An 18,628-nucleotide genomic window follows, 5' to 3' on the forward strand; every position below is an offset into this window, starting at 1 on the left:
AACCACTCCTCTATATAGGCAGTGCAATGCTCCCACTCTCACTGGTAAGTAGTAGGACCTCCCTCTACCACAGCAAGGTCTGGATAGTCCTGAAACCAGCAAAGCCTGGAAACTGGACTATTCTAGTTAGAAAAGGCGGGAAATTAGCAAACAAGATTGAATTTTTTTTTTTGGTAAAATCAGGCTAAACAATGCAGTTATACAGTAAATAAGCACGGAAAGGCTAATGCACTTGAATGTATAGCCCAGAACAGTAAACTCAATTAAAACTTTGCAAAATTAGAAATTTGAAAATTTAAACTTTTTAAATAAAGCAAGGCAAGTACACAACTGGAAAACAACGTACAGGCAGAGATACAGTGAAATAAGTAGCTAGTCTAATTGTTAAGCTTTGTGAAAAGTTGCGGTAATAAATATGACCAAAATCAGCAAAAATTAGAAAATTCAGCAAAAAGTACTTGTAGTTAGCACAAAAAGTCTCTCTTTCTCGTTTCTGGTACTCTAGTAGTCTGTAGGACGTCCAAACAGGATCTGCTGATCTAAAACAAGCTCAAAAATGTGCCGATGCATGTATTTATGCCAGAAAGCTGAAAGGGATAGAAGTCAGCCCAAAATGGCCAATAAAATTGCAATTTCAGAACTGGAAACTGCTCCACTAGTGTTAGATAGGCAGTCCAATGCTCTCACTGGTAAGCATTAGGACCTCCCTCTACCACAGCAAGGTCTGGATAGCTCTGAACACTGAAACTAAAGTCCTGAAGCCAACAAAGCCTGGAAACTGGACTATTCTAGTTAGAAAAGGTGGGAAATTAGCAAACAAGATAGATAAGAGCGAGACCGAGAGAGAGAGATGGGAAAGAAGTAATAGGAGTTATGGGGGGCTGACAAAGATTGAAGTATCACAGAATAAGGAGAATCTTGGCAGAACAAGAAGAGGAGCAGTTGCAGAGTGCTAAGGAGAAAGGTTGCTTTTGATAACTCCAGAGCACAAAAACATAGGCAACAGAAGGTAAAAAGGGTTGTTGCCAAGCTTAGGGAGCCTATGACAAGAAAAATAACTGACGTCCTTTAGAGGTTTACAAGATATTTCAGAAATATTATAAAATTTAGTATAAAGCAGGCGAATGTGGAAAACAAGAAAAGGTACAAATGGAAATATTTATGGAAGAGTTAATTATGTTATGGTTAGCGGAAAATGAGGTTGAACAATTGATGACCAAGACTGGAAGTGATAAAATAAAAATGGTGATGTATAATCAGTCAAGAGGGAAGTGCTCAGGACAGACTGTCTTCCTTTGGAAGTTAGGAGAGAATAAAGGTGATAAAGATTTAGAAGGTTTTAATTAACAATGTTTTAAAAGGGGTGGGGGAGCACCAGCTTCTTAGAAAAAAAAGCTCTGGTGGCTTTATTACCTAAAGATAGTAAAGACCCTTTAAACCCACCTTCATATAGACCCATTTCAATTTTAAACCATGATTATACACTAGCTAGCCGGATGTCAAATGTGTTGCCAAAGCGTATAGATATGGATGAATATGTTTTTTCTTTTTTTTTTAAAGGGAAGGCAAACATTTGGCAACATTAATAGTACAATGGTGATACATAGGGAAGCCGAATATAAGAAAACACCACTATTGGTGGGTTTTGGTGCAGGGAAAGTACTTGATAAAGTCAGTTGGGATTTTATGAGTAGAGCAATGGAAGCATTTGCATTCACTGATAGAATAATGTGGTTAATTAATAGGATATATTAATGGGTGGAGGCAAGAATTAAGGTGGGTGTGTTCCTCTCCAGCAAGCTATCTTTGGACAGAAGAATCAGGCAGGGCTGTCCTCTTTCATATTTATTTGCTTTATATTTAGAGCTATTGGCACAGGAAACAAGGAACACTCAAATTCAAGGATATAACTGGTATGGTAGTCAGGAAAAGTTAAGTTTATCCGATGAGGACATTTTGTACTTAATAAATCCAGAAAAGGACATGTTTGTGTTGTGGAATATTTTGAAAGTTTCAAAACTTTTGGGGATATAAAGTAATGAAGATGAAACTAAGGCTACAGTGGTAAACCATGTACCTACACATGAATTAGTTCTGCAATGCGTGTATTTACGAGGACATGATAAGATGAAGTGTTTCGCCATATGGATTAAAAAGAATTTTGCTATGACAGCTAAGGATATGTAGGAAGAGACTAAAATGATCATTAATGAAATACAAGCAGTGAAAAATTTCTAGTCCCTTTGGTTCTGTATACAGGTCAGGCATATTTTTATCAACCAGAGGAGAAGTTGTGGACAGTAATAAAGAGTTGAATGAATTTATTTGGGAAGGGTAGAGGGCAAGACTTAAGTGGGATAAGTTAATCCACCCGTAGAACAAGGTGATTTAGGATTACTTGATTTGAATGGATACTTTAGAGCTCCACAGTTAAGACTCATACATAACATAAGCTGAAGGTTATAAATAAATGAGGGAAGGGATGATAATGAAGAAACTGTAGGAGAGTTTACGAAATAAGCAGAGAGTTGGATTTGGGACGCAGGTACTTAAGGAGAATAATAACGGTACAGAATATTATATTCATAAAGTTGCAGAAAGTACTCTAAGAACTAAGTCAGCGTAGGAATGGAGGAAAAGAGATTTTGCCAATAGGGATGACTTCTAGTAGTGTTATAGAAAATTGGCAAGAGGGGGCTGGACTTAACTGGAGAAAATTGGCAAAGGAATCAAGGTACTGGGGCAAATAACTAGAGAGAGAGAGAGAGATAGGTAATAAAGTGAGGTGCGGCCAAGCAGAAGTTTGGACTGTAGATTAAAGACTGCCTTCCCTACCAGGCATTGATATCAGAGTATAGGCAAAAGAGGAAGTGATAAGGAAGTGCTGAGTGAATGACCAGCTCCGGTAGAGTGTTTAGTAGAGTCTATAACAAAAGCTACTCTTAAAAAAGGGATAATTAGGGTATATAAAATATTGCACGATAACTGTATGAATCAATAAGAAGGAGTTAGAAAAGATTGAGAAGTGAGATTGAAAGACAGTTTACAAAAGAACAAGTGGATATGGCTCCCAAGTATGAAACAAAGTCCAGAAGGTTTAGGATTTTTGCTTGCAAGTGTTTACAGAGGTATTTTTATACCTCAAACAAAATTTTTCCTTGGGTTGATAGCTAATGCTGGAGGTGTGATGGAAAAGGGAGATGTAACTGGGAACATGGTTTTGGGAGTTTAATGAGTTGGCAGATTTTAAAAATTCCATGCAGAAAGGCTGGGGGAGCAGATGACTGTAACTAAGGAAATTATTATTTTGTGCTAGAGTACAGGGTTTGTATTGCCTATACATAGTAAAACATTACTGCATTTAGTGCTATTGGCTACCAAAAAGCTATTGGTAGAAAGTGGAAATCAAAATCTTCCAAATGTAAGTGAAATATTGAATATTTTAAGGAAGATAAAATAACTAGAGGTAGGATCTTTAGAAAAGAGAAAGCACATCGCATGGAAGGGAACAAAAGTTGTGGGAACATTACATCCAAAATAATGTTCAGGAGGAGAAGATGCGAGGTTTAAGGGAAGGTAAGAATGGAGCAATTTATGTAATTCTGGAGTGAATAATTGTTAAATAATGACAGCATAGTTGTCCTGTATAATGCATGCATGACACACGTTAATAATTTTTTTATCTTTTATTTTAATGTAAAATGTGTCTTCGTCTGTCTTGCGTCATTATTTAATAAAGGTGTTAAAAAAATAAACCTGTCCAGACTTGTATCAGTATGTGTTATTTTTTTGTTATGGAAAGATCTTACTAAGTAAACTTTAAGTGCATTCTGCTTAGATGTGCAACTATCTTCCAGAATTTTTTCAAAAATTCTTCCATTGGTATATGTGCAACTGCAACTGGGGCTTCACTGGATACTTTTGCAGGACACTACAAGATGCATGTGATCTCAAGGTCTTGGTTTATTTTCAAGGCCACCTTACTTAATGGGATTCTGTCTTGATTCCATCAACGAGTTTGTTGCTAGGGACTGTATTCTGGGGTTGAAATGGACTGACAAGATCATGTAAGTTGTGAAAGTAATGCACTTATCTTAATGTTACATCTTCATGATCCATGTCAGTCCACTTCAGCAACCCCCACTAATTTTGCTTCTTCCTTTGCCAGTCCATTCCTGCTGAGAGACATGGAGAAATTGCCATCAGGCCTCCTTTTAATCAGTGGGTTCTTGATCTGGAAAGAAAGAGAAGTGTAGTGGAGCTAAGGGACAAGTTTACAGCCTGAGCGAGTATTAAAGGTACTGAACAACTGCTGCCTTTGAGTAAATACTGTTGAGGCTGAAATGAATGGGTATGTATCAGTAAACACATTGTGATAAGTGTATAACTTTTGTTTAAAGCTCTAATAACATGAGTTGCTTGGAATATCTGTTTCCTTTTGCCACAGGTTCGTAAACAGCATATGGAACGCTGTTTGAATTTCCTGGTTGATGAACTGAACTTAATGGAGGCTTCAGAAGCAGAAGATCACATATTCTTTGTATCAGCAAAGGAGGCTTTGAACGCCAGAATGAACAGAGCACAAGGCATGCCAGAGTATGGTAAGTGCTTTATCACACCTTTGTTCTATTTATTTGTTTGAGATTATACAGAGTATGTGTTTGATTATGCATTAAGAAAGTGAGTATCAGACTTGCATAGTTCTTTGTGCATTTGCAAACAAGTTCATATTTTGAACTGGACTTGCCTAGCTACTCTTGGTAAGGGTAGGCACTGTTTATGCTGGCTGTGATTGATTGCTTCAGCAGTGTGTGCATGTATCTCTTCCATTGCATTTCACAAAATATTGTTTATGTAAATCTGGATTATTTTATCTTGAATTGAGATTCACTGATAACTGAAGCAGAAGGTGAAGTTTTTTTTTGTTCATTTATCTTGGAATGTTTTTCTTCAGCATGAAATGTCTGGTAATGAGGCCATGCTCCACACTTTTTTGGTAATAAAATTGTATTTGATACTTCTTCTTTCTGGACATTGTTTTTTACATTCCTCACAATCAAACCTCAGAGGTCTGTGCATAAGTTGGCTGTCTTTTCAGGATAGGCTTAAGGAATGAATTTTATTGTATGAAAGAAAAGGATCATTATGCGATAACTGTTGAACAAAAATTATACAATGAAAACATTAGATGGTGTATTTCTCTGACAACGGGTTGACATGCATTAATGTGGCCATTGTGTCTTACTGTCTTCTCAACAAAATATCAGTGGTGTACAGAATGTGGCAATCAGTTTTGTGGGACAGTTTGCAAGAGTGTTGTTGAATAATTATTGATCATGCTTATTGGAAAGAGCAGTGTATGTTTCTGAGAGCAATGTGGCTATTAACAATATTGATTTTATATATATATATATATATATATATATATATATATATATATATATATATATGATTTTATAACGGTTGTATACTGTACATGATCTCTGAAGGAACACATTCTGTTGAGATAGTGTGAATACAAATGGAGCTGAGGGTAGTGGCTATCATATTTTGAGAAATAAAGTAATGATGTAGCTAATGTTTGACTTTGAAGTTTTCTTACAACTACACAGCTTCCCTGATGTAGATGTTAGATTCAGTTTATAACATTCACCATCATACTTTTTATCAAGGGGGGCAAATATGTAATATGCTTTGCTTTTGTAAGATAAGAATGAAAACCACTGTTTACTTATTACAGAAATGATGTATTCTAGTATTTGAAATGCTATTACAGACAAAAAAGAGGAAAGCATTACAGGGAATTGTAACTTGCTCTCAGAGATTATTTGTGCAACTGTTCTGCTACTTTTCAGCTAAAACATAACTGGAGTTTGTAACTGAATATCTAGGTTTGCATTAAAAAAAATCCTAAGAAAATGTCAAACTGTTTCAAACAGGTAACCTTGGATTGATAGTCTTTGCCAGTAGGTCTTCATGGCCATTGGAATGTGCTAGGCTAGTAAGCTACATTGCAAGTTTCCATTTGGTGTGACTGCACAACTTTGTTTCAAGGTGTCTGAATACAGATAATATCTGGAATGGATCTTTAAGGTGCTGTCATTTTATCTGAAAAAAAATATTTTTTCTTTCTCCAGTCAGTACAAAATTTCTGTTACTGCATGTAGTGTGAAGTCTACAGTATCAAAGGCAGTATATTCTGTTGCATGAATTAGAACTGAGAAATCATTTTAGGTAGAATGGCACTTTTGAATGTGTTTTGTACCCAAGTATCTCATCAGAATTTTTTTTTTAATGAGAACTTCATTGGGGGATTTGAAATAAGGCCTCTTAAAAACAGTAAGAAAGTCCATTATTTCAGATAGCTGTTGTCACAGCCTGACTCTGTGTCCAGTTTCCACTTGGCGGCTGTTTGACCTTTGCTCATAAGTTTGGGTAAAACTAATTTCCACAGTAAATGAAAACAAAGTTCTTTTAAGACAAAAATAAATGACTTTTTTATTTCACCAGCTGAGGCAGCATTTCTTTTGATGCATATATGGTGAGGCTTTTACTCTGTATACTGGCAAAGGCAGTGTGCCACCTAATAAATTAGATTTGTGATAAAGTGAAATCCTTGCAGGTACAATGGCATTCTGACTGTGTTTTAAGCCATAGTGTGTTGTTCGAATTCCCTGAATTTGTTTATTGTGGGTTGCTGAGCAATACTGGCATAGGGCCTCTTATGTACTATCTAGAAATCTAGTGTCTCTAATAACTTTTCTTGCAAAGTCTGATGTGTATCAGTTGCCCCCTTGGGGTTATATAACATCTGCTCACAATGTTGGGTACAGTTGTGTGAAATGTGTGTGAGTTAAGTCTTTGTTAAACCAAAAATAAAAATCCTGTCAGTTTCACTTGAATTTTTTTTCAAGTACAACATGCTGGGACCACAGTGCCTTGCATTCATGTAACCAAAGTGGTAGGCTCTAATTCATTTTAGATGCATTTTATTGCTGACCATTCTATGACTGTCTTAAGGTTTCACAGTGAAATGTCAGAGTGGGCTAACATATAACTTTTCATATGTACAATATGCTTTGTTTTTTATGCTTTTAGTGTCATAATCTGACACACAGAGTAGCAGTCTTAGGAGCATTTTGTAGCTTAGCACTATGAAGGGCATGCCTGAAAATTTCATATTGAAATCTAAAGGAGTGCTGAGTGATGAGTTTTACTTGTAGACTGTTGATCTGTTAGATCAGAAGTATTCAATGTTACATTTTGTATTTTGCATTATACTCTTTTTTTCCATTGTAGGTGCTTTATATTTCTGTTTATATTCTTAGTACAGTAATGGCCTATAATACATCTTTTTGAATTACCATTACATCAGAAGTAAAAAACAAAAAACCCTGCACATTTTGCCAAAAAATATGCATATTTTCATTTGTAAACTATCGTGGATAGCATGCTGTAAATTGGAGCAACTAAAGTGGTATGGTTAGTTTCAGAATAGTGCTGCACTGAAACCCTTAAGGACTGAATCGCTATCTTAGAGCCCTTTTGTAGCTGAATACTGTATGGTAACTGTCTGAAAGTTTCTTAATGAAATATGAAAGGAGGAACTGAGCGATGGGCTTCTATGTATAGTCAGCTGATCCACTGGTTCAAAGGTATGTTCATTGTTGCAGTATTTTATGCATTATACTTTATTTTCATTTGGGCGGAGTTCTTTTGTACTACTACTTAGTATGCAGCATATAATAATGGCATAGAGTACGTCATTAGTGAGCTGTCAATACATCAGAAGTAAAAATCATATTAATTTCTCTTGAACACAGAAGATTTTTGGCACTGGACTGGTGTCCTTCTCCAAGTTTGTACTTGTATGCATTACCACTGAGCTGTGCATGTGTCATTATGCCTGGAATCACCAACATCAGCTAACTGCATTTTCTAGCTGAAGGTCAGCATTCTGTTCTGAGAAATTTGTTGTAATATTTCAGATGGTTACTGAGATGCAGTCCATTTATTGCTAGGGCTCATCCATAGTTGTATGTTTCAATTTGGATGCTCTGTTTTTGCCATTCAGGTTGTGAAGAACTTACATTTTTCGTTTTTTCTAGGCTGTGAAACTCAGAATGTCTGAATTATATCATTTTTTTTTGCAAAGTAAGACACAAGAAGTGGTACTCTTATTCTTTGAAAAATAATATTTTCTAACACTTTACATGTTAATAGGAACTAGGACATTTTACTTATTTTGATAGGCATGAGATTCTGCTATGAGATTCTGTTGTGTTTTTTAAAAGCTGTTAATGGTTGCAAAAATACAGTAAAAGTGGGACTAACCAGGGAGTTTATCCAGTTTATGCTGAATTTTTTTAATGTGTTAGAACCAGTAGAGAGTGAGTATTTTGAAGTTAGGGTGCAGTTCAGGTCTTAGTGATCTTTGAAAATTGCTAAGCTACAGCATATGTCATATAGTCAGTTCCAAACACATACGCAGTTTTCAGTTCTCTTTAAAATAAACCAGTAGTATCAAAATATTTGTTGGTGTGATTTCAGGTCTAAAAAGTGTTCCCTAACAAAATTCATCTTTTCTTTTTACATTGAGGCAGAAAAAATTACATTAAACGTTGGTGGCTTAGTGTGTTGGTCTCCATGCTGGGCTAGCCTTCAAAAGTATTCTTACATATTTTAATCTCTAGCCCTCAATAATATTTAGGAAATTACTTACGTGAATAGACAACATTGGAAACTAATGAAAGTAAGTTATATTATGTATTTGTACGCTAAAGGAACAATAAATTACAATGGTTCTTTAATGTCAGTAAATAATTAAAACACTGTAGTTATAGCATTCCAGTTGGAGTATAAAAATAAACAAATTCTTTTAGTAACAGCTATTGATGGCTCTACTTTGTGTAATATGCTGTGACTGATAACCAGTTACGGAATTTTTGTAACTGCCTTATTTGAAGTTATCGCAAGTTACTGCAGAGGGTTGTCTGTTTCCAGAGATCTTAATTTAGCCATTTTTATAAGTGAAATAACTGTATCATTACTTGAAGCTTCCAGAAGATAACCTAGTGTTTTTTTTTCTTTGAATAAATATTCTCAGGTGAAATGTAAATTACCTTTTATCTAACAATGTAAAAAAAAAAAAAAAGAAAGAAACGAGAGGGCAACCACCACTACAGAAATCTGAAAAAGTAAAAATATGGATCCTCCAAGATCACTAAGCATATTCCTCTAATGAGAAGTCTGCTAAAACAAAATTACTTAAAAACATTGCTGAGAAAAGGTCCTTAGTAATGTTTTCATGAAAGGAGCTAAGTTCATTTGCACTGATGAAAGATTTAAACATTTTGAATTACAGTAATTTTCTATGCTCAGCATTTTATAATTGCTCATAAACTAATCTAACTTTGTGTGCATTAAAAAAATAATTTGCTCCTTTGTTTTCAGAGATTTGTGATTGTCCAAGTAATGTGATGAAACTCAAAAAATACATTAACTGTTAAGGAAAATACTTCAGTGAGTTTAAATTTAGATGGCCTGCTCAAGAAGATAATTATAATTCCATAACTCCGTTAGTAACCTTTGCAAGTGGGGAAGCTGAGCTGCTTAAAGCCAGTAGTCGTATAGAAAGGTAGATCATGTAGAAACAATGTTGTTGTTCATGGTTTAGGGAAAGAATATTATTGAGAGAACATTAACCAATCAGTTACACATTAACTCAAATTTTAGAGCCCAAATTCTGCTCTTACCATATAATAGACTGAGTACATAGTACGCTGTCCACACACTGCTCAACTTTCCTCCATGCATGTTTGTGAAATTAAGTAGAGTTAATGTACTTAAAATGAAAATGACAGCAAGTAACTTCTGCACTGACTTCGGGTGTGGTTTTAAGTTGAAATGTGGTCCTGATTTACTGCAAGAAGTAAGTCAAATGAAAATGGAAATTGATCCCGATTCAGAAGTAGTCCAAAAGTATATTTTTTAAAATGGCTTAATCAGCAACTCTGACATTTGCATGGAATGGAACTGAGTGAACGGCACAAAATTGCAAACCTCAACCATGTAATAAATTAAAGCTCAAAACCACACTGCCACTCATGTCCAGAAACACCAGAAAGATTAAATAAAACTTTATTCAAAGATTGATTAGCGCTGTTGTCTTTACATTTTAACATTGACTTCATCAGAACCAAAACAAAGTAGATACCGCCCTACATTTAAACTTCCTAATAGCAACGTTACACAATTATCTTGAAGGCATACAGCCTATATCTTCATACAAAACTAACAAATACTCAAAACCATTTGATTTTTAAGTAATAATTTACAAGGAAACTTAATTTAGCTATTATTTACAGAAACCAAAAGTGGGTTATACCGAAAAATTTAAGAAGAAAAGTACTTAAAATCCCCCTTGTATCCTGTTAGTGGACGTTTTTGAGCACCTGTGTAGGCATGACATCTGCTCACTTGGCAGACTTCCTGCTTTACTAAATACAACTTGAAGAAAGATGCGTGGGATTTGGTGTAAAAATTGAGTGGTGATGCTACCATTAGAATAATAAAGCCCGATAAGGGCAGTGGCATGGTTCTTATGACCACTAATGATTATTCCAGCAAGATGTTTGAGTTATTGTTGGGTGTCTGTAAATATGTGCCAGCTTCTTTTAGCGAGATTAAAGTCGCATAACAAAAAATTGATTTATATTTGGTTGAACTCCTTTTGGGTGGTCACATATCCAAAGGTGTGTTTGACTTTCATTATATCGAGCAGCCTGTTTTTCCTGTCATTTTCAGTATCCTGAAGGTTCACATAGATATACACGCTCCACCTTTGAGGCCAATTGTGTCAGCCAGGCAATGAAAGACTTACCCACTTGCAGTGTATCTTAACTGAAAGTTGAAATCTTTTATATATGAGCAATCATGTATTTTAATGGACTCCTGGGATTTCTTAAGGCGTTTTACCCCTGATTTGTATGTTGAGAATGCACTGTTTGTTTGTATTGATGATGATGATCTTTTTGGTTGCATTCCATTGAGGGAGGGTTTAGAGAGTTTTCGGAGACATTGTTAGGGTTCCCCACTATAACACCTGTGGAATATATAGTTTTGATTAATTTTTTGGAGTTTGTACTTGTTAGTAATTTTGTATATTTTGATGGAGAGTATTATAAGCAGGTACAAGGGGTGGCAATGGGGTGCTGTATGTGTGCCCCTCTGCGCCAACATTGCTAGTTGGGTTTGGGAAGAAAACTTTGCTTTAAATTCCCATTTCAAGTGTAGGTGGCTGGTGCGTACAAGATTCCTAGATGACATCTTTATTTTGTGGAAAGGCTCTTGTTCAAGTTTAGAGGAGTTTTTTGATTATATTAATTCCACTACAAATTACTTTAAATTTACATATATGACTTATGACAAATTTTGTAATTATTTGGATATCACAGTTTATAAGGAAGACTGCTAATTTAAATCAAGCATTTATAGAAGGTCCACTTTTTCAAATTCATATCTGCATTTTTCAGAGCTGCAACCTCCTGTCCCAAAAGAAGTCCTTGGTAAAAGGACAGTTTGTCCAAATCTCAAGGATGATTACGGACGAAATAGGTCTTTGCCCAAGAATGCCAGAAATTGTCAGACATATTTTGCGACAGGGATTACTCCAAGGATCTTGTAAATGAAGTCTGAGACAAGGTAGCTAGACTATTTTAGGTCAGACAATGAAGTTAGACAAGCCGCCTTTGTCATTTAAGTTCACTAAGTCAAGTGCTAAGCCATCACCCTCTAAATAATGATGTTAGAAAAATAATTTGTAAATATTGGCCGTTGCTTTATTCCAACAGGAACATCTCAGCAGCTATAGGTGACAGTCCTATATTTGTACATAAAAGGGGTAAAAATTTGAAATGCCTTTTTGAAAACCCAGTTTCTAGGAATTTTATGTCTGCATGAAGGTTGACAAAATGTGGATGATGCAAGCAGTGCCCATAAATTTTAGAAAAAGAGTTCATTACTTAGGGCGAGGGTAATATGAAGATTGAATTAGTTGGTTTTGTAATTGTTTTTCTACTGGAGTGGTGTATATTGCTATATTTGACACCTGTGGAGCCTACTATATACAAGTAGGTAAGGCCAAGACGCCACTGAATAAACACATCTGTGAACATTACTATGATATGTGTAGAAAAAATATGAGCAATGCACTGTACAAACACACAACTGCTTGTGCTAACTATCAACTATTTAGATTTGGGGTGTTAGAGAAGGTAACACAAAACCTCAGAGGTGCCATTGGGAAATTATTCTAGAAACTAGGGAATTATTGTGGCAACCCTCCTGAACTCACAAGAACCTCCCACTCTGGATGAGTATATTTCGATTGCAAATGTACTTAAACTTAGAGCCATGGACTTAAAGGATTTATTTTGTAGTAAAGTGCCCTTGACAAGGCTGTTTACCATTATTTACATTGACTGTGATTATTTATGCTACATATGTTGTATATAGAGCATGGTGCTTTGCGTGTTTTGTATGGTTGTACTTTTTATACAATATAAGTGCAAATAGTAGATCTGACTTTGTTAATCTTCTTTCCATTCATCACTGATGGGGTTGTCTGTTCCATCCTTGGAACCGAGTCAGCCTAATACCAAGCTTGCGCCAGCCAAAAAACTCTCAAGCTAAGCTTTTACCCATAGTGCCCTTCTTCCTGTTCCCTAAGATCTCGTTTGCCGCGTAGCCGTAAAGCCGCGTCTAAGCCAAGCTCTCAGCTAAGTGTAAAATTTCTGATATTTTCCTGGATATTGTGTCTACCGTTTATTCCTTGTTGGTATTTTTGATATTTCTTTACCTTTGAATCTATCTATCTACCTTTCTGTTTTTACCTTTTTGGTAATCTTCATTACCATTGGAGGTACGGCCTTTCTCCCTACCCTTGTGATATTTCTTAAATACCATCGTTGGTATTTCTCCTCCTTCTTCTTCTTTCACCCTATCTCATACATCTATATAAATATAAATATAGAAAAACTTGGTTTCCTTCTAACTTGTGTGTGTATACATATTTTTTTCATGATGTCTGATAAAAAAGGCACATCGGGGTTTAAGCATTGTGCTTCTTGTAAGGGAAAACTGCCTAACAGTGATTCCCATGATGACTGTGTTTATTGTCTGGGGGTGCTCCATCTTTCGGTGCAACCCCCTTGTGTGATTTGCCAAAGTTTTAGTCAGCCACTTTGAATAAGCGCAAAAACAAACTGATTCTGAAGGGCCTCCTTAAGACGCTCTTTTCAGATGCCCTTTCTGCGACAGAGGTCTCATCCCCTCCTACAAAAGAAAAGAAAAGGTCCCACTCTGTCCCCTCTTCACCCTCGGGTGACCAAGGCAAGTCTGTAAAGTCTAAAGTAACAAAATTGTCTTCGGAGCATAAGTCCATCTCATTGGCATCGACCTTTTCCGCTCTAACTATGACTGTTCCTTTGGCTCCAATACTGTCTACGGCACCAACTACTGATTTTCCAAAGGTTACTCCAGCTTTGGCACTGAGTGCCACTTCGGCACAATGCACACTTTCGATGCCTACCTCTGCAATTCCGTTTACTACTGAACCTTCTGTGTCGGCGCTGAGTGCCCCTCCGGCACCAAGTCCTGTCACGGTTCCGACAATTTTGACGGCACTGGTTCCTGTCTCCAAACTTGAGACATCAGTGCAGATAGACTCCACACCATGGACCCGATGCTCTCCATCAACAGATCCTTTTCTGGGGCAAGTATATAGTCCATTCCTAGAACGACCTGACTCCTCATCGGGAGTGTCCACTAGATCCACCAGGAGCCTTTCCAAGTTTGACGTGATGCGTCTTGTGGATCAGCTGTTGACAGCCAGGGGGATACCCACTCTGTCTAGGACCCATCCAACTGCAGGACCTGGGTTGGTTTCTCCTTGGACTCCATCCTACTCTCCTCCTTTGACCATACTGGTTCCAAAGTCTTCAGCTTCGACGTCATATTCGGACCCCCCCCATCTCTGCGCCTGTAGTGGACCTCACTGTGGCTCCAGGACTGTCCCTTTGGCCTTCGGTCCCTTCAGAACCGAGCCTTCCTCAACTTCCTGATTGGGCTGCAGGCTCTTGGGCTCGGGGTATGGTTCCATGTGTGTCTACAGTTCCATCTACGTTGCAGGGAGCTCTGTCTGCACCATTCCTAGTTGAGGCTCCACCCTCAGGAACGGGTTCGCTGGAGCAGGGTGTGACCCCAATTCCGAGGTTGTCCCTCTCTGTTCCGGGCTCCCATCCCTCTTCGGGCGGACCTGCTTTCCGAGCTATGGAGAGGGCACTTGCTTTTGGAAGCATTCCACCAACGTCAAAATGACACAAGCCACTGCCCTTGGACACTGGGCAGGAAAGTCGCAGGAGACCCCATTACAAGATGCCCCCTCTTCAGAGTCCTCCTCAGAGGCCCCCTTTGAGGAGCTACCATGGAAAAGATCATGCAAGAGGAAGCACGTAGACGCCCTGAAGAGTCTCTGACAGAGGATATGGATTTTGATGACGGGGAAGGGTCCCCACAGTCACCCCCTAATGATGTATCCTTTTGGGACATCCTTGAAATGTTGAAACAAAAGGGTGATTGGAAGCCCACTAACCCTTTTTTCGAGGAGTCTCTGTTTCTGTAGGCTTTCTTTGCCCGGCCGTCTACCTCTTGGGTGACCCCGCCTGCGGATGAGCTGGTACACCTCGTGGTGCAGCACGCCTGGAAGAACCCTGATTTTGTTGAGTCTATCCCTCAGAGACCTGACAAGATACTACCCCCCCCCCGAGGAAAACTCACATTGGTCTAGAGGTTTACCAGTTGATGCTATGGTGGTGGAGGTTGCGGCCCCGAAAAGGGATCTCGCCAAAGAGAGTCATACTGTTCGTCTGCCCAACAGGGAGTCCCAGGCTGTGGACCGATTAGGGAAGTGCATTTTTGCTTCAGCGACTTTTGCCATATGGTTTCTGAATTACTTGGCACATTTTAGGAGGCTCCAAAGAGACTTGGTTTCCAAACTCTCTGGAATGCTCGCGGGACAGGTGTCTGATGGGGTAAGAGATAAAGTTGCCTCACAGCTCGCAACCCTTGAATCGATCTCCAATTCATCCACGAGGTTGCTCTCACATGCAACTGAAGGGGCGGCTAGAGTGGGAGGCTTCCAGCACAGTTATGAGACTCCATGCCGGGATGTGCTCTGTGACTTCGTGGCCCTTTAAAGTCTTCCTTCCTGAACGCTCCAATCAAAGCATCTTCCCTTTTTGTTCCCAAGGTGAAAGACACCCTGGCCAGGTGTGAGAAAGATGGTATGATCCTGTCTGCCGTAGGTCTACTCTTTTCCAGGAACCAGAGGAGTGGGAAAATGTGGCACAGAAAATCGCAGGATCCTTTCCATGCCACACGTGGTGATGATACCACCAGGGGCAGAGGGAGTAATAATTCTGGAAGATGCCACTACCGAGGCAGAGGGGGGCCACGTAATCAGGGACCCAGGGATTCTTTCTCTGGGCAGCCTTACCGGCGCTCCTGAAGAGTGGCCCAATTGCTTTCCTCTGGAAGCAGGGAATGTTTCTCTCTGCACCATGCTGCCTGACAATCAATAACTCCTGACTGTTGGGTGCAGAAAATTATAACCAGCAGCTACACCATTCCCCTCATCACTTATCCAGAGCTTCCAACAAAACTTCCCAATGTTCCAACTAGTCAAAGGGAAGAAGCAGCTGCAGAAATAAACAAGCTGTGTCAAAAAGAGTCATCTAAAGAGTCCCACCAGACCAATGCGGATCCGGATTCTACTCAAGATTCTTTTTGGTGCCAAAAAAAAGACAGGGGACTGGGGACCAATTCTGGATCTCAGCTATTTGAACAAGTCTGTTGCCCAAACGAAATTCTGGATGGTCACAGTTCAGTCCATTCTCCTTTTTCTAAGGGAAGGCAATTGGATGTGCTCGATAGATCTCTGAGACACGTATTACCTCATCAAAATGAACAAATGCTCCAGAAGTCTGCTCTGCTGCCGGCTAGGAGCCATTCACTAACAATTTCATACCCTACAGTTCGGACTCTCTACAGCCCCCATAGTGTTCACAAAGTGCATGGCAGTGGTCACAGCTCACTTGAGACTGCAAGGATTCTGGGTGTTTCTATATTTGGACAATTGGCTCCTTACTGCCCCACCAAGCATCTTCTGGTAGCAGCTCTGCAGTACACTCTTTCCCTGGCGAGACTGTTGGGAATAATGATAAACTGGGAGAAATCCAACCTTGCTCCGACCCAGTCCATAGAGTTCATTGGAGCAGTCTTCGACACCCATTCTTGTCTGGTGTCCTCCCAGTTCACAGACTTCAGAGACTGAGGCTCCACCTCCAGGTGATACTCTGTCAAAACAAAGCCTCAGCAAGGGAGGTTCTTCAGCTTTTAGGATCCATGGCAACTGCCATACCGATAGTGCCTCTTGCGAAACTACACATGTGAATACTTCAATGGCTTCTGCTATCTCAGTTGTTTCCAAAGCACCACCCTCTGTGCTTTCAGATTCAGATAACCAGTTGTTGCAAACAGGAACTTCTTTGGTGGATGAGGTCAGAGACAAAACTTTCCATCCTCCCCAACCCAAGGCCATTGTGACCACGGATGCTCCCCTGATAGGGTGGGGGGCCATTTTCAGGCAAAGACAGTCCAAGGCACATGGTCCACTATGGAGGCCAACTTGCATATCACCATTCTAAAACTGAGAGCAGTGCTGTTAGCGTTGCAAGCATTCCAATCTGTTCTTCCTTCTGGGATGATTGCAGTTCATTCAGGCAACATGTCAGTAGTCTGGTATATCAACAAGCAAGGAGGAACCAAGTCCTATTCCCTATGTCGAGAGGCCATGAGAATTTGGCAGTGGGCGATAGCTTCCAGCCGCTTTCTGATAGCATCGCATATCCCAGGGAATTCCAACATGATTGCAGACAAGTTGAGCAAATGTATTCTCCTGCCTCCTCCCTCCTAACATAGTGGCAAAAATCTTCAGCCGTTGGGGCCAGCCTTGCTGCAACCTATTCGCCTCCCCGTCAAACAACGAATGCAGCAGCTATTTTGCCCTATTTCCCCCACAGGGGGAGTCCCCAAGGGACGCTCTGATTCATGATTGGCCCACGGGACTGCTATATGCCTATCCCTCCTCCTCTGGTTCTCCAATTCATAAAGAAAGCTATTCGGTTGAAATGCAAAGTGATCCTCTTAGCTCCTTTTTGGCTTTGACAAGTTCGGTTCTCCTTCCTCAGCCTCATCTGTTATGTCGACCGTGGATTCTGGACCCTTTTCCAGACATGATTTCTCACCCCCCAAGGGTTGAGTCACCCGAGCCTATCCAGTCTCAAGCTGGCAGTTTGGTTTCTCCACTTCCGTTAATCACCAGGCAGGATAACCTTTCCTCACCTGTATGTGATATTATCCTGGCCTCACACAAACCATCCACCAGAAGACTATATATATGAACAAATGAAAGAGATTCTCTATTTGGTCTAAGAAAAGAAGGCTAGACCCATACTCAGCTCCAGTTACAGCAGTCTTACAATATCTGTCAAAATATTTTTGAGGATTGAGCTGCAGCTTCTACCATATGAGTACATCTAGTGGCTATTTCTAACTTTCATGATGAGTTTGATAATTCTTCCCTCATTTCTCTTCGGTTATGCAAAACCTTTCTAAAAAGGATCTCACACATTAGGCCTCCAATCAGACAATCTATAGAGCCATGGAACCTCACGTTAGTTCTTCAGTCTTTAACTCAACCTCCTTTTGAGCCCGCAGCAGTGTGACCTCACATTTTTATCTTGAAAGTCACTTTTCCTGGTAGCCATCATGTCGGCCAGATGAATTTCAGGGCTTCATGAGTTATGCATTAAAAGACCCTATTTAATCTTCCACAAGGACAAAGTATCACTCCGGATGAACCCCTTCATTCTTCCCAAAGTTATTTCAGATTTTTCCATCAGTCAAACCATTGACTTGCCAGTATTTTTCTCAAATTTTACTAATAAAGGGAAATACTGTCTACACTCTATGGATATGCATAGACACTTGAGATTTTATCTAGGCAGAACTATGGCAGCACGTAAAACTGACCAACTTTTCAATTCCTTCTCTGGACCTAAAATGGGAAATTTCAGCTCCAAGGTGAGTTTATCTAAATGACTTAGGGACTGCATACACTACATCTATTCGCTTGCAAAAAAGCCTATACCACAGAATGTTAAAGCCCACTCTTCCAGATCTATGGCACCTTCTGTAGCCTTCCATTCAAGAGCCTCTATGGATGATATTTGTGCAGCAGCCACATGGGTTACCTCCCACACTTTTATAAATCATTACAAATTGGATGTGGTCTCCAGAGGGAGAGCTGACTTTGGTTCAGTGGTGCTCAGGAACGTTCTTCCATAAGATCCGCCCAAGGAACACAAGGTAGCTGGGGATTCTGTCCTATCAGTGATGAATGGAAAGAAGATTAACAATCATCAGATAAAGAAGTTAACGTAGTGGTATATGACTTTACTAGTATATTCATTCCCCTTATGTGAATGGCTGCATTGACAACTGTTAT

At 39.2% G+C, this 18,628-nt stretch overlaps 1 protein-coding gene across 5 annotated transcripts in view; it reads left to right on the plus strand.

The window, feature by feature from the left end:
- MFN1 (mitofusin 1) overlaps window positions 1–18,628 on the plus strand; it is a 1,379,005-nt gene that overhangs the window by 614,205 nt on the left and 746,172 nt on the right. For all 5 annotated transcript variants that reach the window (XM_044070376.1, XM_044070375.1, XM_044070373.1 and 2 more), the window contains exon 9: window positions 4,448–4,601. In XM_044070376.1, the coding sequence (XP_043926311.1) occupies window positions 4,448–4,601 (154 nt within the window). The remainder of the gene's footprint in view (window positions 1–4,447; window positions 4,602–18,628) is intronic.

Source organism: Protopterus annectens, chromosome 4.part1 (genome assembly GCF_019279795.1).
Source record: "Protopterus annectens isolate FY-2018-M chromosome 4.part1, PAN1.0, whole genome shotgun sequence".
Taxonomy (NCBI): domain Eukaryota; kingdom Metazoa; phylum Chordata; order Ceratodontiformes; family Protopteridae; genus Protopterus; species Protopterus annectens.